This window comes from Euleptes europaea, chromosome 1, assembly GCF_029931775.1.
Source record: "Euleptes europaea isolate rEulEur1 chromosome 1, rEulEur1.hap1, whole genome shotgun sequence".
NCBI lineage: Eukaryota > Metazoa > Chordata > Lepidosauria > Squamata > Sphaerodactylidae > Euleptes > Euleptes europaea.
This window is the reverse complement of record NC_079312.1, coordinates 31,464,903-31,485,339: the sequence shown is the minus strand read 5'-3', so window position 1 is coordinate 31,485,339 and position 20,437 is coordinate 31,464,903. Positions and strand designations below refer to the sequence as shown.

The 20,437-nt window shown below is 47.3% G+C and overlaps 1 protein-coding gene across 1 annotated transcript in view; it reads right to left on the bottom strand.

The window, feature by feature from the left end:
- The window catches only part of PRKAR2A (protein kinase cAMP-dependent type II regulatory subunit alpha), a 141,081-nt gene that overhangs the window by 11,335 nt on the left and 109,309 nt on the right, over window positions 1-20,437 (bottom strand). Inside the window, exons 5-7 of the mRNA XM_056861515.1 lie at window positions 13,002-13,108; window positions 10,196-10,349; window positions 453-554 (exon numbers count right to left, since the gene is read on the bottom strand). Coding sequence (XP_056717493.1) covers window positions 453-554; window positions 10,196-10,349; window positions 13,002-13,108 — 363 coding nt within the window. The remainder of the gene's footprint in view (window positions 1-452; window positions 555-10,195; window positions 10,350-13,001; window positions 13,109-20,437) is intronic.

The following is a 20,437-nucleotide window of genomic DNA, read 5'->3' as shown; positions in this document are numbered from 1 at the left end:
ACATTCTCCCACTAGCAGTCCTTCGAATTTAGTGAGGCTGCTTCATCTCAAATGCTTTCCTGGGGGCAAGCATCCATAAGAACATAAGAAAGGCCATGCTGGATCAGACCAAGGCCCATCAGGTCCAGCAGTATGTTCACACAGTGGTCAATCAAGAAGCCCACAAACAAGACGACTGCAGCAGCTTTGTCCTGCCTGTGTTCCAAAGCACCTCATATAATAGACATGCTCCTCTGATCCTGGAGAGAATAGGTAAGCCAATTACAATGCTGGTCAAAAAGCTTCCTATAGAAAAACACTGTGCAGCGCCTGCCTTCACAGATCTCTGCTCATCCCGCTAAGGCAACGCTGACGAACCTGTAAGTATTTACAAGTGCTGAAAAGGCATCTACAAGAGTTCCCCCCAAAGCTAATAATCCTTTGTGAATCACCTCCCATAAAGAACTTTTTACCTCTAGCGACTTAAGAAGCGGCACTGATTCAATAAATAGTTCATATGTCTTCCTTTTCTTTGCATTGTTTTTCAGTATGATCCTTCTGAACGTCACTCGATCCTTTAAGAAACAACAAAAGAAAGGAGCTTATTTTCCTTGATCGTTATGGAGTTCGGGGAACAAACACAAAAAAGTCTGAAGGATATATTGGGAAAAAGTGATTCATATTATATCTAAAGGTCTGGAAATATATATACCTATTAAACCAGAAGCAATTTTATTAAATTGTCTACGGACCATGGCATAAGAAATATCTCAATACATTCCTCCACAAGTTAACAATCGCAAGAGTAAATTTTACTAGATGTTGGAAAGGAAAAAAACTGACCAGATTCAATTAGTTGGTTTGAAGTGAAAGAGATCTATGTCTTGATTAAATTGACTTATTACCAAAATGACAAAAATAAATAAATAGAGGATTTACAAGTATGGAGTCCTACAATTTCCAGAATGGAAAATATATTTCAAGTCTAGAACCAGATGGCCATGGTTCATAAAGTGATTGCTTGTTTGGGAATATCACGTTTTATGTGTTTTATACGTCTATATGTTTTGGTTGATGTTTGGGTTGTATTGTCCTTTTTTAATGTTGTAATATATTTTTTTTTAATTGTGAAGGATAAGCATAGAGGAATCCTCCAAGCTGACCAAACAACTAGTTCCCAATGGTGAAGGAAAGGGAAACAAAGAGTCAGCTCAGCTTCCCCCAATTAGCACCTGTCGTTATGCTGCCCCTAGTGGTCATCTGTGCAGAGAACTGGCCCAGAATGGAACCCTTAAGGGTCCGCAGGGCAAATCCAACAGAGAAGAACAGAACTCTCCCATGGACTATCTTCTGGGACAACTCCTGTGTTTATTCTCACCTCTGGATAGAAATCAATGGAATATAATGAGGCCACTAGATGGTAGTGTAAGACACAGTGGGTTAGAGATTCTCCAGACACTGTGGAGATTGTTCTGAGGACCAAATTCCCATGTTAAGTTTTCACATTCTCTAAATGCATCCACGTGTACAAGAACTATGCCATTTGTGAGGCTGGAAAGGGCAGAGCAGTGTTGTCTTTGGTCCAGTGCACCGTAAACACTGATACAATCACCACTGTGTTGCCAAATTCATAAGCCCTTTTAACATGCAGGATTACATGTTACATGGGGAGGGGCTGTGGCTCAGTGGCAGAGCATCTGCTTGTCATGCAGAAGGTCCCAGGTTCAATCGCCGGCATCTCCAGTTAAAGGGACTAGGCAAGTAGGTGATGTGAAAGACCCCTGCCTGAGACCCTGGAGAGCCACTGCCGGTCTGAGTAGACAATACTGACTTGGATGGACTGAGGGTCTGATTCAGTATAAGGCAGCTTCATGGGTTCAATGGTACACTTGTGTGTATGTGTGAATCAGTGTATTTCTATCATGAAAACAGGAACAAGCTGCATGCAAAGGCTTTAACTCTGTAACCATCTGCCTATAACAGGACAGGCAGCAATTTTGCATGTCACTTATTTCTTTTAAAAATCAGCATCGCTGCCTGCTCATTAGAACCCTCTTCTCTCAGCCTATCCTTGCCATTATGTTTCTACTTAAAAAACAAAACAAAAAACACCTTTGTCAATAATACAGGGAGCCAACAGAAACTGAGGACAAGCTGTCCTTTTAGATGTTTTGTCTGAAGACTTGGCTTCATGTACAAATATGATGCTGGAGAACTACTACAAATCAAAATGGGAAAGCATAACTAGATCCCTACCTGACCATGGGAGCATATTGTACACAGCTTACTGGAGTGCCAAAATACTTTCTCCTATCATGAATCTATATCTCCTATATAGATAATCTATATCTCCTATATAGATTAGACTTTCAAGATTGCAACTTCAACATGCAATTCAAGAGGAGGGAGAGGAGTTCAAGGATGGCAACTTGACTAGAGCAGAACAGAAGGCGGAATTAATACTCCATTTTAAGTTGTGCTGGAAGCTAGTCTAAGCAGGGAAAGTATTTGTGGACCTGAATGTTTTATGTAGATGGAAAAAAGGCCAGGACTTAAGAGACACCACACAGAAAGGAGGAAGATGATTTGTCTATGGCAGTGATGGCGAACCTTTTAGAGACCGAGTGCCCAAACTGCAACCCAAAACCCACTTATTTATCGCCGAGTGCTAATGCGGCAATTTAACCTGAATACCACCCCCAGAGGGGGCCCAGAGGGAGAGGCTAGGGTTGCCAAGTTCCTCTTCGCCATGAGTGGGAGGTTTTTGGGGTGGTGCCTGAGGAGGGTGGGGTTTGGGGAAGGACTTCAGTGCCATAGAGTCCAATTGCCAAAGTGGCAATTTTTTCCAGGAGAACTGATCTCTATTGGTTGGAGATCATTTGTAATAGCAGGAGATCTCCAGCTAGTACCTGGAGATTGGCAACTAGTTCCTTAGTGTTTTCTCGCTACATATCAAGACAAATGGAAAAGTGTTTGGAGGATGGCTTGTGGGCACTTCAAAGGTGGAATAGGACTGCACGCCCCTCCGCCCGCGCAGACCCAGAGGGCGCTGGAGAAGCTGCTGGAGGGAAAGAAGGAAGGAAGGAAGGAAAGAAGGAAAGGGAGGGAGAAAGGGAAGGGAGGGGGAAAGGGAAGGAAGGGAGGGAGAGAAAGAAAGAAAAAGAGAGAGAAAGGGAGAAAGAAATGGAGCGAGGGAGAGAAAGAAAAGTAGGGAAAGAAAAGGACAGAGGGAGACAGAGAAAGAAAGAGGCCATTTATGCATGGGAGGTTTTGCCTTGGATTTGCCACTCTCCAGATGCACATTTTCCCCATCTGGATTCTCAAAACTCTGCATGGGGACTTACTGATGAGTTTTGAGAATTTGGATGGGGAAAATGTGCATCTACAGAGCGGCAAATCCAAGGCAAAACCTCCCATGCTTGAGTGGCCAGAGACAGAAAAGCCTTCCTGCTTTTTCTCTCTCTCTCTCTCTCTCTCTCTCTCTCACACACACACACACACACACACACACACACACACACACGGCCCCCCCTCCTCCATCAGCAGAGAAGTGGGGGGCGTGCACGCAGAACAGCCCGCAGCACACGGGGCGCCGGGAGGCCCTTCCCTTCCTGCGGAGGCTCGATGTCCTGCCCCGCTCCTACACACCCATGGAGGGCTGGGGCAGGTCCTGGGTGAGGGAGACGGAGCTGGGAGAGGAAGGGTGAAGGGGCAGGAGAGGCAGAGCAGCCCAAGGAAGGCCAACAATGCGGCGGTGTGGCTCAGGCCCACCAGCCATCTGGGCAGCGAGCAGGAAGGCATGCAAGGAGAGAAGGGGGGAAAGGGGGGAATGGACAAGGGCCCAGAAGCCTTCCCCAATCAGGCACCAGCTGCGAAGGGGGAAGAAGGGAAGGGGGACAAGGGAAAAAGAAAAAAAATCCTGCCCTTCTGACAGCTGCCCCCACCCAGCCGGGCCCGCCGCCAGCAAGGGAGGGGAGGGAGGCGCCCCAGAGCCTCCGCCTGACTTACCGCCCTGTGGCTCACCAGCCACCAGCCCTGCCGCTGCGCCCTTTGCTTATGGACGGGGCTGGGTCCTACCGCATCCCACGTGCCAGGGGCAAGCAGCAGGAGGAGGAGGATCCCCCACCCGGCTGGGCCTCGCCGCCACCGCCTCCACCCAACCCTTTCAGAGTGGAGCTCCGGCGGAAAGGAGGCCCATCTGGCGCAGAGGGAAGGAGGGAGGGAGCCCAGCCTAGCTCAGCACCCCTCTCTGCCTGCCTGCCTGGCTTGCCCAGGCCCCTAAGCCCCCCGCCCAGAGGGGATCTCCCACCCGGCCTTGCCTGCCCCAAGGGGGGGATGCGGCGGTGGGGCGCGCAGCAGCAGGCTTGTGAGAGGCAGAGGGCGCTTCCTTCACGCCCACTGGCCAGCCACGCCCCTCCAACTGCACAGGCCCAGAGGGCGCCGGAGAAGCCGCAGGCCATGCCGAGTGTGGGCGCTCGGCTTCTGTTCCCCACTCTCCCACCCACCTGGCCGGCCACGCACGCTCCAGCAGCGGCAATGGCGGCGGCTTCTGTGGGAGAGTCCAGGGGCCACCGCCAATGATGTTGGAGGTTCCCCACCCCTGGGCTACAGCCTCCCCCATCCGGGGCAGGGCAGATCTGGAAAGGCCAGCTGCTTGCAGGAACTGCGCGTGCCGGCAGAGAGGGCTACGCGTGCCGGACGTGGCACTCGTGCCATAGGTTCGCCAACACGGGTCTATGGTGTGAACATGACTTCATGAACAGTGGAGTTGTAATGATACCTAGCATGTGATCTGATGACAGGGGAAGTATCCAATCAGCAACAGAACGGGATGAGAACGAGCCTTGATTACTTACCATGAAGGCTCCTTCTGCTCTGAGAGACGAAGGGCGTCTTCAGCTCAGGTTATTTTCCTTCTCATATCTGGGAGGCAGGAATCAAATCTTTATAGGCCTTCCTGTCTCCTGGGGAAAATTACCCCCCCCCCTTCTCCAGAATATCCAGTATTTTAACAAGCTTGTCAGGAGGAATATACAGGAAGACACCAACACATGTAAATTAGAGAACATATATTCAGATAATTCACAGTGGGTAGCCGTGTTAGTCTTTGTTAGTCTTTAAGGTGCTACTGGACTCTTGCTCTTTTCTACTACATATATTAAGATAGTAAGTTAGGCCCGAAGAAGGCCAATAAGAACCTTGGAATTAAGAACCTTGGAATTGTACTCCGAAGAGGAGCGGTTAGTAACAGTTGAGAAGAAAAAACACAGGGTGTAACTCAACAGGGAGCCTAGGCAGGCGAAAGGGGTAAGTAGCTGTCCCTTCAGTAACTTCCTACTCTGGTATAGGATATATTTTTTTTGGTAGCTGCAGGTAATCAGGAGGGGAAGGCGTCCTCCTCTGCAAAAGGACCCTCTCAACTGAGACCACTGGCCCCTTTTGTGGTCTGATCTAAACCTTTGGAGCGAGTGAAAAGAACGAAAGGAACCGGGGTAGCCTTTCTGTTCCCTGCGAAAGCTTTTGGGCATCGCTTTCTTTTTATCCTTAGTTTCAATAAGGATCATATCTAGCTGGTCCCCAGACAGTTTTCCCCCTTGATAGGGAAACCCCATGAGGTCAGCCTTGGATCAGGGGTCAGCTTGCCAGGGGCTAAGCCATAAGGCACGTCTGGCAGCTGTTTGGGTAGAGATGGCCCGTGCTGAGAACGATAGCGTGTCAAGTGTGGAGTCCACCAGAAAAGTCACTGTTTTGAGCACTTGGGAGACCCCCTCTAGAGCCTTTCAGTTGTTCTCGGGGATGAAGTGATTAAGCTTGCGGGTCCAGACGATGGCAGCCCTAGAAATGAGGGCGGACATAATAGAGGCGCTGGCCGCTACAGAGGAGGCTTCGTGAACTCTTTTTATGGCTAGCTCTGCCTTCTTGTCTAAAGGGTCCTTTAGAGAACCCATTCCGTCTCTAGCCACCAGGTCATAGGAATGCAAGGCCACTACGGGGGCCTCTACCACTGGGATTTGGAGTGACTGAGTGGAAGGCTTAGAGATAGAATAAAACTTCTTGGTGACCACTGGGAACTGTTTGGAAGACATTGGCTTATCCCATTCAGCTTTGATAAGCATAGTAATCAGGCACTGGGATATCTCTAGATGGAGCAGTATGCCTGTGAAAAAAATCCTTAGATCCCTTAAGTTTGTCGGACTCAAAAGAGTCACAGACCTCTGTTAAGTCAAGGGTGGCTAAGGATTTAGAGAGGAGACCCTGAAAATCTTCCTGGGCAAAAAGCCTGATTTGTTTCTCCTCAGGCGGAGGGGACTCCTCCTCTGAAAACTCTCCCTCTTCTCCGTCGTCTTCTGACGAGGCAGGAGACATGGATGTCTCGGAGCGGGAGGAGGGAGGTGCTTTGCACGCAGCCTTGGTGGGCCAGCTTGCCTTGTTGCTACCCTGGGCGGTAGCGTTAAAGATGTCCCCCCCCCTTGAAGTGCCTCCCCAGAGGCAGGATCGCCTTGGATAGAGGGGGCAGGGGAAGCGCCTTGCACAGCCTGCAAACCCTCTACAAATACGCTCACCAGTTGGACCAACTCGGATCTTAGGGCAGACAGCCCCCCTTCCCCCTGTGAAAGCGCACGGGTCTATACATTACCGTCCGCCGACAGATCACTCCCGCCGCTTGCAGTTCCCGCTGAAGGTCCAGGCGCGGGAATGGAGCTTTGCGCCAAAGGCGGTTCCAAAGGGGCCGGGAGGGAAGCGGGCTGCTCGGCCAAGCCGGTCGGTAAAGCCCGGGGTACTTCAATGTTAGGAGTTGCGCCGCTTATAAACTGCGCCATTCTTACAGGGCTAGAAGCCGCGCCTGCCTTCTGCAGCGAGGCAGCAGAAGCCGCTGAGCCAGCAGAAGCCGCCGCGCTGTGCAGTTTGGAATTGACGTCCTTCTTCCTCTTGGAGATCTTATCGGACTTAACTAAATTTTTCTTTCGTTTTACTCCGGGCTGAGTTGCTTTAGCGCGGCTGCTGGAGGGCTCGTCCTGGGTCCCATAAACTGCGGTCAGAAAGCCCAGATCAAGATCCTCTGACGAGATAAACTCGTCATTTTGGGCCTCCGCCATGATTTTTTGGGCCGGAAATTGCCTAGCTAATGCATGAGGCAAAGGAACAGCCAGGGAATAAGGAGCACACAGAAAAAACAAACGCACAAGCAGGACACACTAACTAGAACACTAACGGAAAAACTAAGTAGCACCTAGGTAGAAGAGCCCTAAATACTGAAAAACCTCTACAGCTAATCAGCAGAGCTCTAGCGTTGCTGCTCTCCCATCAGGCAGGAAACAAAAACTGGATATTCTGGAGAAGGGGGGGTCATTTCCCCCAGGAGACAGGAAGGCCTACAAAGATTTGATTCCTGCCTCCCAGATATGAGAAGGAAAATAACCCGAGCTGAAGACGCCCTTTTCTCTCAGAGCGAGAACATGGTTCAATTTGGACCACAGGGGAAAAAATGAACACACACAGCAGAGTTAAGGTTTAGTCACAACATATATGAGTACTATTAGGGGACTGGGGGCCCTTGGTTCCGTATCTGGCTATAACTCCATTTCTAAAGCCAAATCACTCAAAGCCACATCTTCATCCTGACAGAAATCAGACACTAGGCTCCTAGGAGATGTTTTTATATGTGCTGGGAGTATTACAGAATGGGTGGGCTGTTCTTGTTATCTTCCCCACATCCATATTCCAGTTCTTAACACCAAATTAAAATGACCAGAGCCTCTACAATGCCCTATGCAAAATTCAAAGAGGCAGCTTCTCTATTGTAAGAGCACAGGGGTCCCAGAGGAATTAGCTCATATGACTGAAACACACTGAGCATCCATGACTGGGAGATGACACAGATCTCTGGATTCACTGTGGAATTCACAAAGATCTGTCCATGTTTGTTTAGGCATTAAAAAAACCATCAAGCAAAAGAGAAAACCTGTGCACACATCTGCCATCAGTTAAGTTGCTCTGAAAATAGTCAGTCCTTGAAACAAATGCCTTCCTCCAATAAAGATGACCAAAAGGATGAGAGAAAGGAAAACCAGTTACGTAAGAGACACACGGTGTTAAGAAGGGTGATGGGGTAGTTGTGAAATTCCTGCATTGTGCAGGGGGTTGGACTAGATGACCCTGGTGGTCCCTTCCAACTCTATGATTCTATGTTTCTAAGCATCTTTGGAAAGTAAGAAGAGTTTTGGAGGGCAGGACACCTACGTCGTTAAGAGATGCTTCCTGAAGTAGCCAATTGTGCAGTGCAGCAATAGAAGTTCCATACAAATGGCTGTGCCAATATGGCACAAAACGTTAATTTGATTTCCTATTTTTGGCAGTGCAGGCTTGCGATGCTGTTTATGGTTAATGGCTCCTCCCTGTGGTGGGAGGGGGAGAGGAGAGCCTGTCATTTATAAGTGCCTCCAGGGCTACGGCAGCACAAAAGAAGACGGGGACAATGGGGGGAAATCTCTGGGAACTTGACAGTGATGCGGATAATTAAATGGGAACATAAATACAGCCAAGTGAAACTCTCTCAATGAGGACATAAGCAGTGAGGTTATTTACATTTCTTCTCAACATTTTACTGCTTCCATTTAAAAGGAAAAACATCCATTCTAGAAAAACTTGATCCCATAATTGGGGGGGGGGAAATACTTGGAACAAAACATTACCGTCCATTTTTCCCATCTCCGATCAGTAAATTGACATTACCCTCAAGTATTGCTGGCATTGTTTAATTTTTAGCATTTTCTACAAAGAGAAATGAGAAGGACGGCAAATCTACGAGCGCACACCCGAGGATGCACAAAGGTACTGGTGTGCAAAGCACCAGCTGATTATCAAAACCGTTCCTGTTATCGTACAGGCAGATTTAATATGGGTTGCCAAGAAGCCAATGAATACAGTGTATATATAATCCAAGAGGCTTCAAAGGCCTCTGTGACGTCGGAGTCACCAAGGCAAACTCTGGCAAGCAACTATGAAGCGCTCCAAAATTAGCAGCTGCACAAATACCACAGATTAGTGCTGGAAGGAAAGTTGTTCATTTTGTAAACATATTCCAGGAAAAGCGGTGGTGGCAACTGTTAGTTTTGGGGACTCCGGCGATGCTCTTTTCAGACCCACTCTGGGATAAGAGAATTTATACAAACGTCTGCCATCTCCATATATAGATTTCCCCAAAGCAGATGTGGAAAAAAACCAATTATGCAGCAAACTGAGCAACTAGCACATTTAATATTTGGCCGTGACCCAAAAAAAATCTGAACAAATTGTTTCTGCTGTGCCCAAGGGAGTTTCAGCTTGTGATTCCTCAACAGCAGCCCGTCAAGCCAATTTGAAAAGCAGTTCACAGCAGAACATGGCGAGGTTAGGCGGGGAAGAGGAAAAACCTGAGCTCCAGAGAGTAACTTTTTTAAAACTAGGCATGCAAAAGTACTGCAAATATGGCTACTATTCTCTCCCTAAGTAACAGTTTTTGTATGTGGCACTGCAATTTTTTTTTGCATTTTTTTGCTAAATAATAATAAACCCATTAGAATAAATCTTTAGCCGGCAATCAGAACACCCATCCTGTTCCTGGCCCACCTTGTGGGGAGGGATGGCGATGGATATTCAGCAGTCAGAGTAGGCAGAGCTAAGTGCTATCATGTCTTGAGCCTCTAGGACAGAAAGTTGGTTTCTAGGAAATACTACAACGGTTTGGTACAAGCTCTGCTTTGGTATACCCTTGATCAAAGAACGGTACACTCCTTCTATCTGGGATAGTCGTCCTTTTCCATCGAGCGTGCAGCTTGGGAGGGATGCACATGGAGCGGTGAGGGAGGTGGGGGACACCTGTCCAGCCAGCCAGATCAGCGGCGCTTGATGGGGTGACAGATGTCGCAGCCAGACCGCCCTCACTTTTGTAACGGCCGTTGGCCCTATGCAATAAACTTGAACCCTGCTTTAGTGCAAGCCCTTTACAACCAGTCTGCGGTTTGGTAGAATAGCTAAAGCTGCAGAATTTTGGAGCTTTTCAAAAATGAAAATAAAGGTATAAGGAGCCCTGATAAATCAGGAATTGGCAAAGTCATGTGTCCTGAGGTTGTCGAGCGAGGAGGATCAGTAAGAATCGGTAAACATATTTACCACTATATAACGCAAACAGATTGGAACAACTTAACCCACCACCACCCCAAAAGGAAAAACTTACCAGTCCCCAAAGGGCTCCTTCTGTTGTAGCCACAATTGTTGCTGCTCTAGGAGTGTTGTACATCAAGGCCAGCTCTCCAAAGCTGCCACGATTATCATAGCGGCCAACACAACGGGACTGGCCATCTCGTGATACAAAAATATCATACAATCCCCTACAACCAGAGAAGGGAAAAAAATCTGGCCATTAAAACAGATGAAAATACTCGTAATAAAGAAGCCCGCAGTGGCACAAGCACAAGGAGGAAAGGCCGTCACATCTTCTCCCCTCCCCTTATATATAAAAAACTACAAATTTTCAAATCTCTCATCTGTAGTTTGGACAGAATACACTCCTGCGTGCTGTTAAAGAACTTGTCCGTTCCTTTGGTTGTTTTTGTGTTCAGATACCCCCTATCAAAAGTGTTATATACTTTCCATACGGTTGGATCCTATGGGTTCAGGAGCAGCCGGTGCTTACAGTGGTGTTATCTTTCCATGCCTTCTCTTTCCCCCTGCAGCTCATTGTGACCCACAGAAAGGCACTGCTGGGGTGGGGGGAGCATGGGAGCCCCCCAGACATAAACACACAATGTACTGGAGACTGCAGCGAGGAGGGGAAATCAGACAAAATTATCCCCATTTTGCTCTTGTGCCCATGGAAAGCTTGTTCTGCCACCTCCCCCTGGAGAAGAGTTAGTTTGCCTGATTCTCCTTCCTTAGCTCAGTCACCTGTTTCCAGCACCCTTTTGTCCAAAGATTGCATGACCCCCCTCCCATTTGCAGGGGTCACAGAGGGCAGCTGGAGGAATGGAGAAGCAGGGAAAGACCACCACTGTGAATGCCTTCCATTTGCACAACTGCATAACCATGCATAAACAAACACATTCTGCAACCCATGTTTGCATGAAGCGGTCAGGCTGTACTGCCAAATGAAGGTCCTGTTTCCAGAAATTCAACTGTTCAAGAAGACCCAGTCATCTCATAGCCGGAAGTTTTCTATGAGTAAAATTTAAAAGAAATGCCTCTTCGACGTTTTCAAATGGCTTTTTAAACGGAACATCTCTAAAAGTCCATGGAAATATTATTGGAGTGACTCAGGCTTAATTGAACACTGGCAGGGACTGCATTCCCGCAGCCACCGATCCACTGCATTCCTCAGGCTTACATTTGTTAGCATTCATGTTCCACAGGAAACCACAAACTTGACATATTTTACCATATTTGTAGAATTAAGTTCATCTCCAGAACTTTCACCATGAAAATGTTTAACAACAGTGACACGGTCATCTCAAACCTACTTGAAAAGGATATCAACGCATTTTACAGCCCTAACTAATAAATTATATTCTTCCTATGCAGAGGTGGTTTGATGACGACAAATCGTCGTTTGTACAAGCTACGTTCACAAACCAGTTTACAAACCGCTTTACAGTTGACTGCCTCAAGTCTAAAAACCAACATGAAAAAAGTAGGGTTTTTTTTAATATGATACCCAAGTTCAGCTATGTATGGTGAAGATAGGTAACCAAAATACTACCTAGACTGAGTTCAGACAACATGATACATGGTGGTTTGTTCAAACTGTGGTTTGTGCAACGAAGTCTGGTTAGTCTACCAGACATCATAACAAATCCTGCTTTGTGTATAAACCCCAGCTTGTTGGCTTCTTGACTCCTTCTTATCCAAAAGGAAGAAGAAGAGTTGGTTTTTATATGCCGACTGTCTCTACCACTTAAGGGAGAATCAAACCGGCTTACAATCACCTTCCCTTCCCCTCCCCACAACAGACACTCTGTAAGGTAGGTGGGGCTGAGAGTGACTTGCCCAAGGTCATCCAGCTGGCTTCATGTGTAAGAGTGGGAAAAGCAACCCGGCTCACCAGATTAGCATCTGCCACTCATGTGGAGGAGTGGGGAATCAAACCCAGTTCTGCAGATCAGAGTCCACAGCTTCAAACCACCGCTCTTAACCACTACACCACGCTGGCTCCTGCACTGATGGCTCTGTAGCCAGGCATCTATAAGAGATGGTGCTGTGCAACAGGCTGCAGTCCATGAATTCAATCATCACAACCAATCATAGTTAGTACACGTTGTGGCTAACAGGCTAGCTGCAAGCACTAGTTTGAAATCTTAGTTGGGATGGCAACCAACAAACCCCTATTTGTTGGATTGTCTGGATTTAGATGCTACAACTAACTGAGGCTTGCTCAACCAGGAGTAAAAAGGTAAAGGTGCAAGCACCGGGTCATTACTGACCCATGAGGTGACGTCACATCCCAACGTTTACTAGGCAGACTATGTTTATGGGGTGGTTTGCCATTGGCTTCCCCAGTCACCTACACTTTACCTCCAGCAAACTGGGTACTCGTTTTATCGACCTCAGAAGGATGGAAGGCTGAGTCAACCTTGAGCCAACTACCTGAAACCAATCGAACTCAGGTCATGAGCAGAGTTTTTGACTGCAGTACTGCAGCTTACCACTCTGTGCCACGGGCAACCACAAGTATAAACCAGTTTATCATGATCCCTAAATGCAGGCCCACTTGTGACGTGGCCATGTATGACCTATGCATATCATTTCTAAGTGATGAATGAGCTATATATGCAGTATTGCTCCTTCTATATGTTTGTGGTCATTCACAGCATATCCCTCGATGTCTCTCTCCTTCATTTAAAAAGGCACATGCCTAGTACAGAAACTTGTTTCTCAGCAATGCATTCCTAGTTATTATATTAGTTACTGGAATGCCAAAAGGAGACCATTTGGTGGTCAGACAAGGAACACAGTCACAAAAATACTAAAGCTGTGCTTTGGTTTCTTACCGTTCAACAACATAGAAGTTGTCTCCATCGTCCCCTTGGTCAATTACATGTTCCTGAGGTTGCACTTTCCTTTCAAACATGGCATCGAGAACCTGTGACAGTTGCTCCTGAAAGGTCAACATTGCTTTGGTTGGTATTATTTGAAAAAGGAATTGGTGAGGCAAAGCTACTTTTATGCCCCGAATTATCTCGCTTATGCAGAGTACACATTCTATGAATTTTTGGGTCACTGAATCTAGCAATCATAATGTTACTTTGTATGCCGATGTCTGTTTCAAACATTTCATCGACTTCAGAGCTTTCTCCCTGTAGGAAAAACATGTATATATGGTACTGTATGAAGCATGCTTTAAGTTTTTACCCAACAATAAGGACAAAAGAAACCACTGCCCACATTGGTTCCTTGAAAGAATTCAAATACTGTGTGTGTGTCTGTGTGTGTGTGTGTGTGTCATTCCTCACCCCTGGGTGACGTCACATCCCAACGTTTACTAGGCAGACTTTGTTTGCGGGGTGGTTTCCCAGTGCCTTCCCCAGTCGTCTTCCCTTTACCCCCAGCAAGCTGGGTACTCATTTGACCGACCTCGGAAGGATGGAAGGCTGAGTCAACCTTGAGCCGGCTACCTGAAACCAACTTCCGTCGGGAACACACACATATATAAAACACATTTGAAGGAGTACTGCACCTATGAAATTCTGAAAATGTGTACTTGCTTGGGGCAATTAATGGCGCTGCTCATCATTGTGAGCTCGGCATTAGTTTCCATCTATAATGTGGACACATGGCTCATCTTACAAGGCAGTCATGTGATGTAGCAATCAGAGCACTTTACAAAGTATTCTTCAATGGGTATAAGCACCGAGTAGTCAAGGCCACGCAGAACATATTTCACACTTGGAAATCTCCATGTTTCCAAACACTGACGATTATCCCATAGCTTAAATAAATCAGCATGCAACTGAACAGCTGATTTCACTCATACTGAGCACCATGCGAAGTCAGAATGGTTTATTTTTACTGCAAAATGCTGTTTGGTGTGTTTGGACCCCTTTCCCCAATCAAACAAACTCTGGACAGGAGGCATCTCAGGGAGAAGGCCGGGCAAAAACCACTCTCCTTGACAAGCTAGCTATCCCTAAGCAGAAAGCGGCTGCTTAAAAAACAATTTATGAAATGGGGAACGTGCGTGATTCCACCGCCTGAAGTCTGAAGCTGTACGATGAAGAAAGGGCTGTACCATGTGCTATTCCTACACTTGAAACGGTTCTGTGAAAGGCGACGAGGAAAAAGCAGTGGGATGGGGGACAGATGAAAATGTGAGAAAGTCAAGAAAATAATGGTCTTCACTGACTGCAGGTCCGAGGGCAAAATAGCTTCATTCAGTAGCAGTTATCATCGGGAAACATAATTAATGCATGCACTACAAAAATGAGGGGAGACTTGCCTAACAATGAGGGGGGGAAACAGAAATGTGATTATGGCATTCATGCTTCAATGCAGATTAAGTCAATGCAATTAATTTTTTATGGCTGAAATGTTTATTGTAAAGAAGCTATACTTTCAAACCATAGTTTTATTTAATCGATTATGAAAATTGCGGTTTTAGGATGGATTTATGGAATTAGCTCAGACACTCATTGGTGTAAATAGCTAAAATTTCTTTTGATTGCAGAGATGGAAGTTTGTATTTCATTCTTTGGTCCTCTAGTTCAGGGATGGGGAACCTCAGGCCCGGGGGCCGTATGCGGCCCCTGAGGACATTTTTTGTGGCCCTCGGGAGCTCCGGGGCCCTGCCACGGAGGCGGGGCGCAGGGCGGTCCTCCCCAAGGCTGTTCCTGGGGCTGCGGCTTACAGGGGCACTGCAGTGCCCTTTGGACCTCCTCTCGCCGACTGTCGGCTGTTGGTCGGCGAGAGGGGAGGGGGAGGGATGCTTCCCCTAAGGCAGCCCCCTACAGCCGTGGCGTGCAGGAATGCCACGGCACATTGTAAGCCTCTCTCGCTGCCTGTCGGCTGTTGAGCAACGGGGGAGGGGGAGAGGCTGGCAGCTCCCGGTGGCAGAGCATGCATGCGGGAGCCGATCGGGCTTCAGGGGGGCCTTTTATGGACTCTGGGGGGCGAGGGCATGGAGACTGGGTCCTAATCGCTCGGGGCTCTGTGTGCCACAGGGTGTGTGTGTGTGTGTGTGTGTGTGTGTGTGTGGGCGGGGGAGGTGGGGAGGCTGGGGCCTGGTTGCGCGGGTGTGTGTGCGTGGAGGGGGGAGGCTTTTCTCTCTTTTCTTCCTCTTTTTCTGTCACTCTTTCTCCTTTCTCTCCCTCTCTCCCTCTTTTTCTGTCACTTTGTTTGTCTCCCTCCGTCCTTTTCTTTCTTTCCCTCCGTCCTTTTCCTTCTTTCTTTCTCTCCCTCCGTCCTTTTCTTTCTCTCCCTCCGTCCTTTTCTTTCTTTCCCTCCCTCCTTTTCTTTCTTTCTTTCTTTCTTTCTTTCTTTCTTTCTTTCTTTCTTTCTTTCTTTCTCCCCTCTCTCCGTTTCTTTCTCCCTTTCTCTCTCTTTCTCCCTCCCTCCCTTTTCCTCTTTCTCTGTTTTCCTTCCTCCCTTGCCGATCTACTGCGGGCTGTTTGCTGGGGCCCACCACTGGCTGCCCTCCCGCCTGAGAGGGGGGAGTGGGGGCGCCCTGCAGGCCTTCTCTGTGTGGCCTCCCCTGGGGTTGCCAACCTCCAGGTGGTGGCTGGAGACCTGGCAACCCTAGCCTCTTTCCCCCCCCCCACCGGGAGATCTACACCTGGTATGGCCCCCGAATGATTTTATAAATATGCAAATGGCCCTTGGCAGGAAAAAGGTTCCCCACCCCTGCTCTAGTTGATGTCATGTTTTTCAAATTCTGCACAGAGATTTTTGCCCCTCATTAACACATAAAGAAAAACTTGTCTGTGTCCAAATATAACCTTTTCAGTTTGGGTGATATAAGATCTCTTACTAGCCAGCTGTGTCAATTAGTCTTTTTTAACAACACATTTTCTCAACTATTAGTAAGTGCTATTTAATAACAGGATGAATATTTGGGCCTATTACTTGCACATGTTCTATATTATTCATTATTTAAATGTTTGATTGACACAAATACTTGTGAAATCTGTTCTCAGTTGCTGCTGGAATTCAGCGTTGCTGCCTTTTGAATTATTAAAGCCAAATGCACCACAGTTAACATTTTGAAAGCAAAAGGGATTATCTCAGTGGTTGCTAATAATTGCGAAATAAACTCTGCCAGGGTTTATAACCATTTCTGCTGGGTGGAACATTTTGGAAACATAGTAATCTGGGTTACTGACGTTTAGACAAAAAGGCTGTTTCTCCCTGTTCAAATCCTATCAAAGGAAGTTCCAGAGCTTTCATCATGGGGAGGGGCCATGGCTCAGTGGTAAAGCCTCTGCTTTGCATGCAGAAGGTCCCAGGTTCAATCCCCGGCATCTCCAGTTAAACGGACTAGGCAAGTAGGTGATGTAAAAGACCCTCTGCCTGAGACCTAGAATCATAGAGTTGGAAGGGACCACCAGGTCATCTAGTTCAACCCCCTGCACAATGCAGGAAATTCACAACTACCCCCCACATCCCCAGTGACCCCTTACTCCATGCCCAGAAAAAGGCCAAGATACTCTCCCTCTCATCATCTGCTTAAGGTCATAGAATCAGCATTGTGATGTGAAAGACCTCTGCCTGAGACCCTGGAGAGCCGCTGCTGGGCTGAGTAGACTACTGACTTTGATGGACCAAAGGTCTTATTCAGTATAAGGGAGATTCATGTGTTCATCATACCAAGATTCCCAGTGCTCATGCCGTCATCGCCAAAAGGGTTCACATTATAGGTTAAACAATCTTCGACAAAATCTGAATTAACTACAGTTAGAAGAAACCCATTCCATTTATCCGAGGACAAGCCCAATAACATTCAGAACACCATACTGGCAAACAAACTAGGTAAGGAAAAGTAGGGGTTTTTTTTTCTTTTTTGCCCTGTGTTTACATATTATCCTTGGCTTTACAGCATCCCAAATGTACGCCAGAATGTTTCACACTCTTCTAACAATTGCACATTCTAACACCTTCAAAACAGCTGAAGGCCACTATAGAACAGGACTTTCTAACTGCCCCGTTAGAAGCGCAGGGCCTGACAAGATGGACTGGGACCAATAATGTGTCCCATCCCAAACCAACGCTGGTCCAACTGTCTCTAAATAATCTACAGCCCATACATTAGTATGATCTTTATCGCTACTGCTTCATTATTACAACACTATAGTGACAGTCTTGAATCTGGAATGCTGTGATTCAAGTAACTTCTGGACATGGTGGTTCCATTTACTTATTATAGTAATCGTCAGGCCAGCGTGGTGTAGTGGTTAAGAGCGGTAGTTTGGAGCGGTGGACTCTGATCTGGAGAACCGGGTTTAATTCCCCACTCCCTCCACATGAACGGTGGAGGATAATCTGGTGAACTGGATTTGTTTCCCCACTCCTATACACGAAGCCAGCTGGGTGACCTTGGGCCAGTCACAGCTCTCTTCGAGATCTCTCAGCCCCACCTGCCTCACAGGGTGCCTGTTGTGGGGAGGGGAAAAAGAAGGTGATTGTAAGCTGGTTTGATTCTTCCTTAACTGGTAGAGAAAGTCGGCATATAAAAACCAACTCTTCTTCTTCTATCCTCTACGAATTTGGCTAAGCCCCTTTCAAAGTCTTTTCAGACACTGGTCAATGTCACATCCTAAGAACGCAAGAGAAGCCCTACTGGATCAGACCAGTGATTCATCTACTCCAGCATCCTGTTTCACACAGCGGCCAACCAGTAGCCTTGGAGGGCCAAACAAACACGGCACAGAGGTTGAAGCCCACCCCTGCAGCTGGCCTCCCAGTACTGGGATTCCGAGGTATATTACCTCTGTAAATAGAGGCTCACTGCAGCAGCAAACTACTTAACTTTGCAGTTTACATAGTTCTTCGACTGTTCCTCCATAGTGCTCCATAGTGCCGTCTTTGAAATAGAGCAACCAGAAGAGTTTACAAATTACAAATGTTGCCATACTGTACATGTAGATATAGGCATGGTGACATTGGTTTTGACTTTCCAGCACTTTCCTAAGAACCCCCCAGCATGGAATTTTCTTTTTCATTGTTCCTCTGGTTTTTACTTAGGAAATCACCCCAACCAAGATCTCTTTATTGGATAGGGTCTGCCAGTTAACATGAGAATTTGTGGAGGGAGTTGTGCTGGTGTTCATCACTTTACATTGCTGTTGATCCAGGGGTAGAACTAGAGATGGAGTAAAGTGGGTAGCTTTTAGGGTTACCAACATCCAGGGAGTAGCTGGAGATCTCCTGCTATTACAACTGCTCAGTCGATTGAGACCAGATCACCTGGAGAAAATGGCAGCTTTGGCAATTGGACTCTATGGCATTAAAGTCCCTCTCCTCCCCAAACCCTGCCCCAAAAACCTTCCACCGGTAGCTAAGAGGGATCTGGCAACCCAAGCAGCATTTCCTGTAAATATACACAGACACACACATACCGTATATACTCGCGTATAGGCCGAGTTTTTCAGCCCAAAAAAAGGGCTGAAAAATCCCAAATCGGCCTATACGCGGGTCAATACAGTAGGTGGAGGGAGGGGGGAAACTTACAGCCTCCAGCGCGCCTTCCCCCGGACCAGGAGTGGCCTGCTGGGCCTCCTGCGCGCCGGGGGGGGGGGCGCCGCCGCCGCTGCCAGCTTAGCGCCGCCTCTCCCGGTAAGTAGGGGGTTCAGGGGCTCTTCCCCCTCCCCCCCTAGGGTGGCGCTGGGGTCGGGGTGGGTTTGGAGGGCCCGGGAAGCCGGGTGGGAGGGCGATCCGGGGGTTGTATAAGCCGACCCTCGGCTTATACGCGGGTGCCTAATTTTCCCCCATTTTTGGGGTGAAATTAGGCACCTCGGCTTATACGCGGGTCGGTTTATACACAAGTATATACGGTATGTATAAAACAAACTTATTAGTAGTACCACATGGCTACTGGGAAGATCAAGGAACTGCAGCTAGAGTGGGGTTCGCAATTCCTCCTGTACCTTTTCACCTATTTAACCAGCATTAGCTTACCAGGGGAGGACTTACTACTGCTGAGCCTCTCTTTTTCCCCTTGTAGATGTAATTGCAGTTGTACACAAGGGATGCATTTAATCAGCAAAGGCGTGAGAGGAAAGGCTAAGGCAACCCCTCGCCCCCCCAAACCTCCTTGATCTTCAAAGCAGCCACGTGAGGCTCATAATTAATCTTTGAAAACCTGCAGGAGATCACAACCATAAATCTCTTGCATCACATCTCCTCTCGTTTGACCTTCATTTGCCTTTTTTTTGTGCTCCCATTTATCTGCTGTGGAAAAGTCCTTCGGTGCTTTTAGTCTGCCCAGATTCCCCCCCCCCATCCTGAATAAACTGGCGTCATCTGCAAGCAAAGCTTCCTGACTGCTCACCCCCTCCCAAACTCCAGATCACTTATGAATCAAACAATACTGTTTTCCAATATAGATCAGCAAGGCACTCGTTGCTTAATTTTATTCATTTCAAAAGAAGAAGAGGAGTCGGTTTTTACATGCCTACTTTCTCTACCACTTAAGGAAGAATCAAAGTGGCTTACAATCACCTTCCCTTCCCCTCCCCACAACAGACACCCAGTGAGGTAGGTGGGGCTGAGAGAGCTCTAAGAGAGCTGTGACTAGCCCAAGTACACCCAGCTGGCTTCGTGTGTAGGAGTGGGGAAACCACCCCAGTTCCCCAGATTAGCGTCAGCCGCTCATGTGGTGGAGTGGGAGTCAAACCTGGTTCTCCAGATCAGAGTCCACTGCTCCAAACCACCGCTCTTAACCACTACACCACGCTGTCTCTCAAAAACTGCTTGTATTTATTCTTTGCTGCCTGTTCTAGTCAGAGGATCTGTCTTCAAATGTATGCAAGATAAAGTTAGCAAATTTGTCAGAAAGCTTATTTCAAGTTGAAGTACAGAATGTCTACCAGGTCATTTCTGCTTACATATTTTTAAAGCTTAAAAAAACCTCCAAAATGTTGGTAAAGCCACAGCGGCCGCCACCTCTGCTCAATTTATAGATATACGAAAATGATGCAGAATTAAATACCAGCATTACATGATTTTATGAAGGGTTTAAGTTTACGGAAGAAGACCCTGTAAAAAAGAAGTTGTATTCTGAAATAAGAATATTATATTGCACCTAGTAACTTTTTTTTTCTTTTTATGCATTGACCTCTGTGACAAACTCAGGGGTCCCAAATCACTGGAGAACTGGAAAGGGAGGGGGGAAAGGAGAATATCACACCTATCAAACCAAGAAATTGCTCCTCCAAACCCCAGGGAATTGGGGCCCTGGCATTCTCTGGGTAGCACTGCATAAGCTACCAGCAGAGGA